The 15,169-nt window shown below is 38.6% G+C and overlaps 1 protein-coding gene across 8 annotated transcripts in view; it reads left to right on the top strand.

The window, feature by feature from the left end:
• Positions 1-15,169, top strand: part of TASP1 (taspase 1) — a 278,892-nt gene that overhangs the window by 130,470 nt on the left and 133,253 nt on the right. For all 8 annotated transcript variants that reach the window (XR_006729626.1, XM_045529289.1, XM_045529290.1 and 5 more), the window contains one exon: positions 8,372-8,482. Coding sequence is in view for 7 of the 8 variants with exons in the window: in XM_045529289.1 (XP_045385245.1) it covers positions 8,372-8,482 (111 nt within the window). In the remaining variant the exon portion in view is untranslated. The remainder of the gene's footprint in view (positions 1-8,371; positions 8,483-15,169) is intronic.

The raw sequence follows: 15,169 nt of genomic DNA, 5'->3' as shown, positions 1-15,169 counted from the left end.
TTAATCTTAAGAATGAGCCACATGAGCGACCTGAGACCAAGGAGGATAATGATGAGCTGATAAAGCTGAAAGCTGAAAATGATGAGATAATAAAGCTGCAGTGGAAGCGAATCTATCTCAACCTATGCATGAATTAGCAGCAAGGTTTGATGTTACTATGCCAGTAATATTGGATGAAACAAATGAGCAAGGTAAAGAAGCTGGATAGATGGGTTCTGCATGAATTAAATGAGCATCAGAAGAGAAATTGTCTCTAAGCTTGCCTTTCTTTGCTGTCACAACAGAACAACTACAACAACTACATCGTGTTGTTACGTGTGATGAAAAATGGATTCTTTTTGATAATTGCAAGTGTTCGGTACAATGGTTAGATAAAGGTAAAGTGCTGAAACACAGTCAAAAATCAAATATTCAGCAAAAAAAGCTAATGGTGTCTGTTTGGTGGTCTAGCGCTGGTATTATCCACTACAGCTTCATGAAACCTGTTCAATTGATTACAGTGGGTGTCTACTGCTACCAGCTGGACGAAATGATGAGGATGCTTGCGATTATGCAGCCAAGATTGGTCAACAGAGACAGGCCAATCCTCTTTCAAGACAATGCTGGAGGACATTTTGTACCAACAGTGCTGTTCAAACTATAGCAGCTGATCTTGGAAACTCTCTGTCATCCACCATATTCACCAGACCTTGCAGCAACTGACTACCACTTTTTCCAGGCTTTGGACCACTTCTCGCAAGGAAAAATATTCAATTCTCAACAAGCTGTGGAAAATGCCTTTTGTGATTTCATCACCACTCACTCTCCAGGCTTCTTCACTGCTGGCATAAACAAGCTACCATTAAGATGGCAAAACTATGTCCACAATTTGGGTGCATATTTTGTTTAATTTTACTGCTTCTTGTTTGAGATACAATAAACTACACTTTTGATTCAAAATCAGACATTTCATATTTAATGACCTAATAGTTTATCATGTGGTAATAAGAGCTATAGAGAAAAATGAAGTAGGAAAAGTGGATAGGAAGTGCAGGAGAGGAGGTTGCAGTTTTTGAGCATGGTCCGGGAAGGCCTCTCTTAGAAGGTGACATTTGAGCAAAAGTTCAAAGATTGGGGGGAGCCATGTGGTCAGTGGAGGGAAGAACATACTACACAGAGGGAACAGCCTGTGCAAGGGAGGTGGCAGTGTGTCTAGAGAAGTTGAGGAATTGCAGGGAGGCCAGTGTGGCTGGAGCAGAGTGAGCAAGGGGAAGAATGGTTAGGGCTGAGCTCAAAGAGGTAGTAAGGGTCATCATGTAAGGCTTTGCAAGCCATTGTAAGATGGGAGCCTTGGAGAGTTTTGAGAAGAGGAATCACATGGCCTGACATATTTTAACAAGGTCGTTCTGGCTTAGGTGCTGACAATAGACTCTGCAGTTGCAGAGTAGAACCCGAGAGACCAGATCAGTAGCTATTAGGCTAATTCAGTCAAGAGTTAATAGTGGGTGTTGAACTCCTGAGCTCAAGCAATCCTCCCACCTTGATTCTGGATAGTTTATAAGGTAAAGCTAATGTGATTTGCTAATCAATTAATATTGGATAAAAGATGAAGAGAGGGGTCAAATATGACTTTAAGGTTTTTGGCCCTAGCAACTTAAGGAATGGAATTTCTGCTTATTGATGTAGGGAATCCTCCAGGAAGAGTAAGTTTTGGGGAGAAAGATCAGGAGTTCCAGGAGATGTTTATTAAATGAACAAGTGGAAGTGTTAATTAGGCAATTGCAAATACAAGTGCCTAGTTCAGGGACAAGGCCTAGGCTAAAACAAATGTGAGAATCAACCATGTGCAGATGATGTTTTAAAGCAATGGACTGTATGAGATCAGGGGAAAATGTGGGTAAAAGAGAGAAGAAAGACATTGAAGAACCCTGGAAAGTTAAGGTCAAGGAGATGAAGAGGAACCAGCAGTGAGATCGAGGAGGAATAGCTGGTGCTCCTCTTGGAGAAAATCCAGAAGTTTGTGAAGTTCTGAAAGTCCAGTAAAGTAAGTGCTTCAAAGTAGCAAAGTGTGATCAGCAGGCCAAACACTGCTGACAGGTGGTAAGATGAGGCCTGGGGGACTGAACATTGACTTTAGTACCCTATGGAGGTTATGAGTGACTTTGCAAGGAGAGTTTGCATGGAGTGGTGGGGATAACAATCCTCATTTGAGTGGGTAAGGGAAGAGAATGAGAGGAGAGAAATAGGTGACAATTGAGTACAGACACATCTTTCAAGCAATCTTGGTTTTCTTAAAAGGAAGAAGAGAATGGGGTGATAGCTGGAGGGGGAAGTGTTTCTGTTGTCTATATAAGAGACAAACAGTATATGTTTTTCTGTATAGGAGAAATTACCACAAATGATCTAGGAGAACGACCCAGGATAGAAACAAATTAATGATGTATGTTTTGGGGGCAGAGGTAAAGGTCCTTGACTAAGTAAGAAGGAGTGGACCTAGTGGACAGGTGGAGCCACTGATCTTGGAGGAACATGAACAATTCATCCGTAGCAACACGAGGGAAGACAGGGCCCATGTGCATGAATCAATATATGGTGAGAGCTTAGGGAAGTTCCCTCTGATTGCTTCTGTTTTTCTCAGGGAAAAACAGGTGCAGAGAGTTAGAACAGAGGAGGGGATGTTGGAAATTTGAGGAAAAACAAGAAAATATAGGTCAGTATTTGGGAAATGTATGATGATTGCCAGGCAGCATTAAGGATCAAACTGAGGTTAGTGACCATGAATTTAAAGAGATGCTTAGCTTGATAGTGCACTTTTCTCCAGCCAAGTTTGGCTTATACGGGTGCAAGCATGGAGTAGGATTTAATTATGGTTGCAGTTTTGCCAGGTGAGTATGATGAAGCAAACAAGCCAATTTAGCTGATGATTTCTGCAGGGGATTCATTATTATGATGGACCATGGGCTTTAGCCCACTTAAGGACCAAAGTAAGGACTTGAGGGGAGTGAGGGACAGGTTGAAGAATTGTTGGAGGCCAGGTACCAAAGGGTGTGCACTGGAAAGTTAGGGGTGGTTAGTGAGATGCTTGCTAGTGAGATTATGGAAGAGGTGAAGTTATTGGTAAATCACAAAGACTAGAGTGTAAGGGGAGTGAGTGGCTAACAAAGTAGAGGGCAAGATTCTTGGGACAGAAGAAATCAAGGAATTGAGAGACCAGGGAGTTAGATGGATAATCTCCATGCACCATGAAATCACCAGGAATTATGGCAGGATGGGTATCAGAGGGACAATGAGCAAGGGACATAAATCTTTGAAGAGTGACAGGGAGTGCCCTCTGGGGGTCAGTAGATGAACTGTCACAACTGTCACACAGACGTGTCTCATGACATGAAATTCCAATCTGGTGGTTTGAGCAGCCCAGAGAAGGAAGACACTACTCCTCTTCAGATGCAACATGAATACGGTATTGTTTCCATAAAACTTATTTATATTTGCATAAATTTCAAACCTTGAAGTGTAGAATTGCCAACTATTTGTCACAATTAAAATATGAAAGAAAAATGTTGAGTGCTCTGAATACACAGGTACTCACGTTGTATGTTGGTTGACAAGTTGACCTACAGGTCCCCAACTCTGTTTTTTGCTGAGCTTTGGCATTAACTGACATGAATATGAAACACCCACAGGGCTCAGGAGTCCTGGGACAGAGCCCAGCCGGATGGGTAAAGAAAGTGAGTGATTATTCTTTTCTTTAGCCCAGAAATTGATGCATCAGCTTAACTATGGAAATAAAAAATTGAATTACTGGCACTCCTCTTCTTCCTTTAGGGTGTTCACCATCAAAACAACACTGTTCATTCAAATGTGTGTGTAGATCTTGCTCTTGTTAAAAATGGCTCTAAAATATGTGTGCTGTTTTGAAATGTTTTGAATTGACCATTATTTCTAATGTTAAACTGTTTACATACCAGATTAAGGTTTTGTGCACCACTATTAACTGGGCTATAGTTAGTTGTCTCTCTTGGTGGCAGTGCAATAATTGGAAATTTACATATGAAAACATCCCTCTTTAAATTTAGAGTTTTTAAAACATGTCTCACAGTGATGCTTCTGTTGATTTCTGTGATGTCAGACAATTCTGTGGCTGTAGGGTCTTTTTTGTCCTTTAGTAATTAGCCCTTTTTGGGGTATAGGTCCAAAACAGACCCTGCTTATATGAAATTACCAAAATTCTTAGATTGATATTTCAATCTTCATCCCAGCTTATTAACGTAAAAACTCTCTTTATGAAATTGTGAATACCTGTGTGTCTGTATATCCAGATAAACTTGCTAATCTGTAGGTGGAGTTCCCAGAATTCTTAAGAGTGACATTTCAGCATTATCCCAGATGATTAGTGACTGTATGTGATGTTATAAAAGCTTTATATATTTATATGTGTACATACCAAAAAAATTGTGAAATATTTTTCTTTGTGTGAATTTAGTTTAATTTAAACCCTTTAAGTAGTTCTACAATAAGATTTTGTAGTTTTATTTTTTCTTACAAAAATTCTATAAAAGTTGTTTTTGAAATAATGCCTAACTTAATGTTTTATCATTTCCTGAAGCCATGCTATTGTATATACATCATTCTGCTTTTTAAATTTTATTTACCTGAATGACTGGGTTTTTCATAATGTATATAATTCACAGGATCTCATTTTTAATTTTTAACCCTCCTATACATTATAGACAAAAATATATCTTGGTTGTGGGTTATTTTAACCATATTTTTTTTCCCTAGTAGGTATGTGCTTTTGTGTCTGGTCCTTCTCTCATTACAAGTCTCTTTATTTTATTATTTTTCCTTAGAGTTGGTTGAGTATGGCTGTCATCTGCTTATCCTTCTATTATGTATATTAAAACAAAGGTGACTTACAAGTCAATTTGATCTTTTAATGCCATTGATGTCATATTAATTGTAGTAGTGTTACAGCAAGTGTTACAGCGGGTGGTCCCAAGGACAAACTTAGCAGCACATGGAGAGTCAGAGAATCAAGGTTTATTCGCCACCAAATTCTGAGCCCTGTCTACCCTATTTTTCCCACTTTTATTAAGTTGTAGTGGTCTGAGGGGTGTGGTCTCAAGTGGCTAAGGTAATAGGTTAGTTGATGTGTCAGGTAATAGGTTAGTATTATGCTGATGCAGGTCTTCCGTGAGGGGTGGGAGTCTCTGAGGGGTGGGAGTCTCAGGTGGCTGATGGGGGTTTTCCTTATTTATCAGTAGAGATACTTTTACCAATAAAAATGAGGGAAATGAGTTAATTTTCAGTTACCTTTGCTATCTTTCTAGCTGTTCCGTCAATGATAAGATTTCATTCTTCAAAAATGTTTTTAAAAATTTAAAAATTCATAGCTATCACTTTTCCCTGTCAGTTGTTTTTTTTTTTGGAAGACATTTATGGTTTAATCCTGCAGTTCCTTCTTTTCATTTTATTTATTAGGTGTAGTAAAAGGTTCTTCACAGCCCAAGGCTCCTAGGCATGTGTAGAATGTGAAAATATGCAATTAAATCGAGTAGGGCAGCTAAAATTCTACAAAAAAGGTGAAAAAGAAGTTCAGGGCTTTATTTAGTAAAAAATAGATCCCGCTCTGCTGAATTAGGATGGTGGGGGAGGGGAATTCAGAGATAAACAAGGCTCTGATGGACTGACAAGGGGAAGGAATTCAGAGCCTCAGACCAGGGAAGAAATTTCACAGGAAACGATTGATCTTGGTGTGTTGAAGTTTAAAAGTCAGATGCAGAATAGTTTATGTAAGATGGTCCCATTGAGTGAAAAGTTGAAAAAGGATGTGTATATAATTATGGATAGTTTCGAAATGGATATACAAGGAGCTTTTCATGGTACTCACCTCCATGGAATAGGCCTGGAGTAACAGATATTAATACTATCATTGTATGTCATTTTGGCTTTTTAAATTTTTTTGAGTATTTAAAACCAGGTGTGGTTTTCGTAGTACACTTTTTAGAAGTGCAGTAATTAATTGAAAATGTATTAATACTTTTTGTCAGGGGATAGTCAAGAGAGTTAACAACCATTGCTGATACCAATTATTAACAATCAGCTGAATACCAGCCCCTCCTTCTGCCATTATGATCCCCTTGCTTTCCATGTGATCTTTTTTTCCCACATGGAAGTTTTTAGACCTTTCCCTCTTTCCTTAGTGTCTTGATATTTCACAGTGATATATCTTCAAGGGGCTCTTTTTTGATGTTTTGTGCTGGGTGGTTGATGTACCTTTTCTCTTTGAGCACTCATCCTTCAATTCTTGGAGATATTTTAAAATTATTTCATTGAATTTTTAAAATCATTTTTTCATTCATCGTTTATCACCATATTTCTTTGAAATTTTGTCTCTTTCATTTCTTCTAGTCTGCCTTTCTGAAACTTCCGTTATTCAGATATTGGACCTTCTGGCCTAGTCTTACGATTTTTAATTTTTTTCATTTATTTTCTTATTTTCTGTTTTTACTCTTTTTTTAACTTAATGTTCAATGCCTTTGCCTAAGTTTTTCCTGTATTACTTTTTTGTTTATTTTGGTTTCTGACCTTCCTAAAATAGAGGACTGACTGAAACAACTAGTGATCTTAGCTTGTTTGTACTCTTTAGCAGTTAAATACCCAGAAGCTCAACTGAAAACCTTTTGTGTATAAGCCACACTTGTCATCTGGAAGCCCTTACCATAAGGCAAGGACAGGTTATTTTTTAGGGTCTCTTAAGTAAGTCTTTAGTCTTGAGTTCGTTGGGTTGCTGGGAAGGAATTATCTAGTCTCTTGCTTGGAGGATATCAGCCTGATTTCTTGCATTCTGGAAACTCATTATTTCACTGTTTAGCATGAAGACTTTCACCTCAGCTCCTTGTTTCCAGCGTGTAGCCTCTTCCTGGGCTGTGACTGATGCCCCCAAGTCTCGATTCTTTCTGGTTCAGATTCTCTAGAGAATAAATATCTTGGCTTCTTCAAGGTTAGGGAGGGGTAAGTTTCTCTCTAGGCAGGCATGGCAGGAATCTGGGCCTCTAGATCAAGGGTTGGTAAAATTTTTCTTTAAAATGGCCAGAGAATAAAGGGGCTTTGCAGGCTGCATTATGGTCACTTTGGTATATTCTCCTTTTTGTCCTCCTCCTCTCCCTCTTTTTTGTGACCCTTTACAATGTAAACTAAAAAAAAAAACCAAATAAAAGAGCCCAAAATTCTTAATAGGTCATAGTTTGACAGCCCGTGGTCTAAAGGATTCTTTTGGACACTCTCGGCCAACTGTCATTTCATTTCTCCCCTGTACCTCTTCTTCAGAGGAACTCAAAGCCTCCAATTTCTGATCTTTTTTGGGATTTTATGGCAAAACTGGGTTGGTTTCTTGTAGGTGCCCCCAACTCTGAGGTCCTCCCACCCCATGCAAACTTAGGTTTCAGCTTTCATGAGTCTGCTAGCTAAGCAACTACTTGTACATCTTTTTACTATTTTCCAAAAGGTCAGTTTTTTTTCTAGTCTGCCTTCTTGTCTGCCCTTATTGGGTCATGGCTTTTTTTTTCCTTTCCCATCAGTTTACTGGGATTTGGGGAGACAGTGGAGATAAGTGCATGTATTTAATCTACTAAATTTAACCAGAAGCTCCCTCCCCCCCAATCCAATTTAGTTGGTTCTTATTTTTTACTGCTTTCTTTGATAGTTCTTGGGTTAATTTTGCATTTGTTCTCCACGTGCTCACTTGCTATGCCAGATGTTCAAAGAAGATATCCTTGGGGAAGAAAAATGAGGGGTTTTAAATTGTAGTGTTCTTGAAATGCTCACAATGGCTCAGTGTGTGAGATCTCAAGGAGGCCCGATTCTTTCTAACCATGAGACTCTCATAATAGAAATACAGTTTCACCCTTATTTGTGTAAACCATCAGGAGCATTTTTAAATGTTTGTAATAAAGTTTGTGGCTTATTGTTTAAAATTGAATTTAAGGTAGTAAATCAAAGCTTTTGGTGGCGTGCCCCTGACGGCAGGGAGAGCCTGGTAAGTGATCCCTAAGAGCTGATCAAAGGGAGTCATTGAGCATTTTTTCCTGTATTTGTGTTTTGGTCCTTTAATCTGGTAGTGTTTCCAATTCCATTGTGAATACAGCAAGGCACACTCCATGCCCCACTCATGTCTTCTTGGCAGCTTCTGTCACTGTCTTTGCCAAATGGCCTCTGTTCAGGCATAAGCCTGCCTTTGCCGTGAAGTCTATATGAGGTACGAACCATGGTGACTGTCAGAAAATGGGCATCTTTAAAGATCTTATTCATACCACGTTTTTGTTCTAGTACTCAAATGAAAATTGAAAATTGAGAAAGTAGAATTTACTGAATTCTAGTCTCTTCTGCCTAGGTTCACCTTTCCTCGCCAGTGAAGATGGCGTGCTTGGTGGAGTGATTGTTCTCCGATCATGCAGATGTTCTACAGAGCCTGACTCCTCCCAAAATAAGCAGACACTTCTAGGTAAGTTGAACATATACATTATGTCTTTCTCTTCATTTTTTTTCAGGAAAAAGTGAAAAGATTTATATCTGGCAAGTCCATAACCTTAAGCTGAGGGAGGGCCATGGTGCTGTACTGATATCTGAACATCTCTACTCTACTGATCTTTTTCCATAGGTAAACATGTAAAAGATGGATGTTCATTTTGAAGTACATGCTTAGAGAATGTTTTTCAATTGAGCTTAGAACCTCGGACCTTTATTTAAGTTCAACGTTAAGAACATTGGACTGTGTGTTCATCTCCTGCCTTATTCCACAAAGCATTTGATGTGACATATATATACTGTGTACAATACATATGGTAACACAGAAAGAAACTTCTTCCTGTTTCCCTTCCCAAAAAGGAATCAGAACCATGTGAAAAGCTACTGGTCTAGAAGTCAGTCCTGGCTCCATGGCTTATTAGCTGTGATGCCTTCGTTCATCGCTCTTACTGTTCTGTGCCACTTCCTCATCTCTAAAAGAGGGACGTCATCCCTGCTCTCCTCATAAAGCTGTGGTGAGGGAGGGTCAAATGAGTGTTTTTGCAGATTTGCAGATGTCCATCCAGATGTGTGGTTTTGTTTCTAGCCAAGCAGTGGGGATGAAACCCAGCCCACCCTTCATTTGTAAAGGCACAGACTTGTGAGGTACCTCTGCTCATGGGGTTACCTTTTTCATCCATCCAGAGGGGACACTTCTTAAAAATCTGCATAAAGGTGACACATATGTTAGCAGGGACCCTATATGTTATTTTTCGAAATCAACTTTTTAACTGAAGTATATGTACATTCAGAAAAGCGCGCACATTGTAACTGCAGTTGCTTGATGAATTATCACAAAGTGAACCCACTCCATGTAGACCCAGATAAAAAAAGTAGAACTTTTTACCACAACCCCCAGAACCCCTTGTGACCCCTCCCAGTCTCTACCCACTCCAAAGTTAACCAGTATGCTGACTTCTAACACCATGGTTAATTTTGCCTGGTTTTACGTATTATATAAATAGAATCCTAGAATATGTACTATTTTTGTCAGGTCTTCAGCCAACATTAAGCCTGTTAAATTCATCCCTGTTACATGTAGCAGGAGTTTGTGTGTTTTCATTGCTGTATTGTATTCTATTGTATGGATATAGTACAGTGTATTAATCCATTCTTCTATATATTTTTTTTATACAAGCACTATAGGTCATCCACAGAGACTGTAATATGTAATGGTTCAACCCTTCCTATAAACTCCTTTCAGAAAGTGTGGATGGTGCCTGATCTATATTGTATGATTGTTGTCAATTGCTGTGATATAAGTCCCTTCATACCCTGAAGTTCTTTCTATGAGTCTATAAAATAGGAGTGTTTCTTGTACATATAAAAAATGCTTTTTTTAATATAAGCCCAAAACATTTTCTTTGTTTATTCCTCAAGGAAAAAAGTGCACCTTTATATAAAAGGCCTTTTCAACACCTGGACTCTAAATATCAACCTTGTTATTTTTCTTGCCATAGTCTCTTTCTACCCACTGTTCCTGGTACCTGTGTTGCCCCAAGGAGATTTTTTTTTTTCAATAGCCATCTTTTGTTAAACCAAGACAAGTAGTAGTTTGCTTCTTTGGTATCTTATTCATTGCTGAATCCTTTGAATATTCTTTCACAGTTAGATAGCAGGGAGTTGGTTTTAAACATATGCAAAGGCTGTACCTGGCCTTCCATAAAAACTCAGTGGAATAATCCTTAGTATTTGGGTGCGGGTGGAGGGAGTTATTAAAACTGCTTCATGGAGTGTCACAGTATTTTACTGAGCCTTGACTCTTGCCCATTTGAGTTAATCATGAAAACTATAAGATGTTTTTGGTTGTCCTTTTATTTTTGGCAGTAGAAAAATGCATATTTAAGGATAAACCATAGAATTTTAGCTCATATTAAATAGTTTTTATTACCAAGCTAGTGATTTTAAACTGATTCCTACTCTTTATCTCAAGAAGAAGCATTAAGTGTAAAGTGCCAATTTATGAAATTAGTGAAATCGTGCTATTTGTTAAAGTTAATTTGAGGGATTGATGTTCTTGAAATTCATCTACTAAAACCTGGTAAACATAAGCTAGTATCAGCTTATAGATGCTACTAACTACATGGATTTTTTATTTCTTGCTTTTGAAAAGTTATGGATGTTAAATATACAGTGAGATGACAAATTCAAATGTTACAGAAGGATAGGAAACAAAACGTGAAAGTTACCTTTTATATTCCATTCCCAGAGCCACTGGTCTCTGGTTCTGATTATTCTTGGGAAACACCCTCACTCTGTAGAATGTGCTCATGCATCTGTTTCTTGATTAGTCAGTAACTTGTGACTCCTTGCTGTGAAAAAATAAAAAAATGTAGCTCACACCACATCCTACTCTTCTTCCCTCCTGATTTTTGCTAGAGTTCTACTCTAACTTGAAATAATATTTTTAATTTTACTGCAATTTTAACACACTGTTTCTTGATTCATCAACTTTATATAATCTCTATCAGCCATCCCTCACCCATTCAACTGTGTAAATTGAGGAAATATCATGAACTGTCTTAGTCTGTTTTAAGTTGCTTATAACAGGATACCTGTAACTGGGTATTATAAAGAAAAGGAATTTATTTCTCACAGTGGTGGAGGCTGAGAAGTCCAAGGCTGAGGGGCACATCTGGGGGGGGCCTTTTTGCTGGTGGGGACTCTCTGCAAAGTCCCAAGGGGGTGCACAGAGCATTACATGGTGAGGGGGCTGAGTGTGCTAGCTCAGGCCTCTCTTCCTCTTCTTATAAAACCATAGCTCCACTTCCATGATCATCCACTAATACATTAACATTAATCCATGCTTATATTAATTGACCCAGTCACTTCTTAAGGCCCCACCTTACAATACTGCCACATTGAAAATTAAGTTTCAGCATGAGTTTTGGAAGGGACAAACATTCAAGCCTCATAGCATTCACTTTTCTTCTTTTCTCTTCTTTCCTTATTCCCATACCTCACCTCAACCCCTATCAACCATACCATTATTGTTATTATGGCTATTAGCATTTGCATTCTGTCCTATAGCTATGCTTGTCTCTATGCTTTGATTAGAGGTTAGTTCCAAATAATGACAATAACCAGCATTGAAAGTATCAAGATGGTAATATAAATATTACTAACTACATATCCAGTAGTGGAAGATCCCACTCATAAAAAAGAGAAGTGTTTGTCATAAACCTCTGCCTGTAGAAGGAGACTGTTTCAAACATTGACATCAAGTGGATTCTCCTGTGCTGTACTCTACCAGTTGCTCCAAGTCAGGCCACAACTTAATTTGCTTCATGTTTGGACCATAACTTCCCATTTGTTATTTTTTTATACATCATGAAAGTATAACTTCATAAACTCATGGCCCTTTAATGCTCAGTAATATCTAGCAACCAGGAAAGCTCAGAAATCTTCCTTTCCTACACATCCAAATAAAACAAAACCATTTCCAAAATTAAAAAGAAACTGCTGTATATTGTTCAATCACTTTTTTGTCCCAAGAATAGTATAATCAAGACAGTCTCCTACTGTAGCTTTTTCTGTGTCTACTTTCTTTTCTCAAAATTATAAATAATGTTCCCATTATACCACAAAGGCAGTTTCAGTTAAATCCCATTGCCACTTGATGGTGTTTCCAGGAAGCCATTACTGAGCCTCTCCTCTTGACAAATATATCAATTACCAGAGCCCCAGTGGGCTGCTTCCAGGATAGTATGAGTCAAGTACAGAACACTTTTGAGGTTTGTCCTTTGTTTACTGATTCATGACTAGAGTTGGAGAATCTCAGGTATGAAGGAACTTCCTGCGTCCCCTCATGTGACCTTGTTACAGGTGCTTTGTTCATAAATTGTTTGATACTCCTCCCTTCAAGAAGGGAGCTTAATCCCCCTTCTCTTGACTGTGGGTAAAACATTAGAGACTTGCTTCCAACAGGTAAGAATATGGCAGATGTGACAGTATATGACTTCTGAGACTAGGTAAAAAAAAGGCATTCTGGCTTCCTCCTTACTCTCTGTGTTGATCACTCACTCTGGGCAAGACCAACTGCCATGCTGTGAGGCAGTCAAGCAGCACTACACAGGCCCGCTACGGAGAGGCAAAAAACTGCTCCCTCTTTTCAACAGCCAGCTCCTGAGGAACTGGGGATTCCTATCACCAGCCTCAGAGAGCTGAGTGAACCTTCAGTTGACAGTGGTCCTAAGCAACAGCTTGACTGAAATCTCATGAGAGATGCTTTGAAAGAACCAGCCAGCGAAGCCACTCATGAATTCCTGACGCACAGAAGCTGCAAGATAGTAAATGTTTGTTGTATTAAACCACCACATTTTGGGATAGTTTATTATGTAGCAATAGATAACTAATAAACCTTTTAAATTTCTCACTGCCAAATGGCTATCTAGTTTGTCTAAAGAATTACAATGACAAATCAAGGTGCTTTGTTGCATCTTTAGGCAGCTCTGTCAGATTTCAGTTTTCATCAGTGGATCCTAGTTCTCTTTGTGGGACCTTTTAGGACAGGTCTGATCAATGTCTTCCTACATTGTAGTCCCTGATTACTCTTTTTTAGAATTTCTCCTTAGCCTCACACCTCCAGGCTCTCCTCCTCTATTTGTACCCCTGCTGTCACCTCATACTGCCACTAATGTGTGTTCTCTGTATATAACACATCTGCAGCTGGCCCAGATAATATAACTATGGGCCCCAAACCAGGCAGTCAGGAAAGAAGACTGCTGTGAAGCAGAAGGGCAAGAATGAGAACCACACTAATTCCAGGATCAGTGGTCAATGAAAGAGTGACATAAGTATACATAATTAGTTTACTATATGTCTAAGCTAAATATGGAATAACTTTCTATGTATGCTAAAATAAAAACAAAACATTTATCTCTTACTATTACTCTCATGCTCTCCACTTTTAATTTTTCAATGAGGACACACACACACACACACCCCCTGACCTCTGTTGGTTAATTTTCTATAGAATAGGTGGGACCTACCTAATTTGACGAGTAAACGCCCTTCGCTGATCTGACCTTTCAATGTTGTTTCCAACTAGTCCCTTTTTTATAGTTTTATTTTATTTTTTTAATTGACAAATAATAATAGTACATATTCATGGAGCCTGACTAATCCTTCCTTTCCTTCTTTCAATACCAACATCCCAAGTCCTGGCCACTCCAAATTGCCTGGTCTTCCAGAGACATGTGTTTTTCCCCAATAGCTTGTACATGCTGTTGCGTATGCTGGGAATGCCCTGGGCCAATAACAGTCTTTCTTTAACACATTTACTGCCATGTGAGTTGTATTTAACTCATGCTAGTGTTGAGCCTATGGCCTTGGGAAGCATATATAACTCACACATCTCTTCACCTTGGGAGCCATGAGAACTGTTTTTCAAGTTGCATATAACTCATGCACAGAAAACAATAAAAAAATAAGTTTTTCATTAAATTAGAAAGGATCACTTTGTTTTTGAAGTTTTTATTATATTTTCATAATAAAACACTGGGGCCCCAAGGGAAAAAAATTTTTTCTAGTGTGGCAGTCAGTGTGTTAAAACCTGAAACAAATGTGAATCTTCTTAGAATCCTCTGGAAGCCCATTCCCCCAGATGATTTGTTCCTTCCTTGTGCTCTGTTAGCACCATGCAGTTGACATTCCTTGCTATGATACAGCCTACTCAGGTGATAAAGTGTCTAACCCTTCTCCTAGGCCACCATTTCTTAATGTTTTTTCTGAACCCAGTTATTTGAGAGGACTAAATCATAGGTCTTTGACCCCTAGTGACACACACAGTAGGTTCAGGGGTTTAAAATATCTTTCCAGGCATTAGAAAATTCCACTGCTTCTAAGAATCATACCACCAGATTGTGAGCTATTTGAGGGCAGGGACTGTGTTGTATCTGCTTTCACCTTCATAGGCGCCCAATAATTGGATGAATGAACTAAGTGTCAGATGGAGTTTCCTTATTGATTAACTAGCAGAAATTTTAAAAGAAGTTGACCACTCTTCCAGAAAAATGAAATGTCACATAAAATATCCTCATATGCTCTTAAAAAACAAATAATATGGGTTGGAAATGTTCTATAATGATGAGTGTCCAGGAACAAGAATATTTGGAGACAGTTTAAATGGATCGCAGAAGACAGCCTCTGCAAAGAGCCTTGTAAAAGGACAATTTGGATGTGAACATGTTTATAACACCCATCCTGCCACCTCCCACCCCCAGATCATGAGATGCTGACAAAGCCCGGCCTACAAATCCCTGATTTAACGCAAAGCAAATGCTTGTCCCTGGAATGAAACAGCTGAAAAGAATTAATTTCTCTCTACTTGTAGAGGGAAAAAAAGCCAATATATTTTTACCTGCTAAAGTACAATTACATGTGCTTTCCAGGCCTCTACATAAGTGCTTTATTGAGGCTGCTGTGTGTAGTATGTTTAATAAATGTGTAAACAAAGGCACATCAAGTCTTCCAATGGAAGAAAAAGAGTCCTTTACCATGTTAAACTTCTGATTAGATATAGGTAATTAGAATATATGCAAATATATTACATAAACAGCCAATCTCAATATATGGATGCATTTCTTTTTTTGTACCTTGCGTCCCACATGCTGATGAGAGTCTG

This window comes from Lemur catta, chromosome 17, assembly GCF_020740605.2.
Source record: "Lemur catta isolate mLemCat1 chromosome 17, mLemCat1.pri, whole genome shotgun sequence".
Taxonomy (NCBI): domain Eukaryota; kingdom Metazoa; phylum Chordata; class Mammalia; order Primates; family Lemuridae; genus Lemur; species Lemur catta.
The sequence above is the reverse complement of the archived record's forward strand: the minus strand, read 5'-3'. Positions and strand labels throughout refer to the sequence as shown.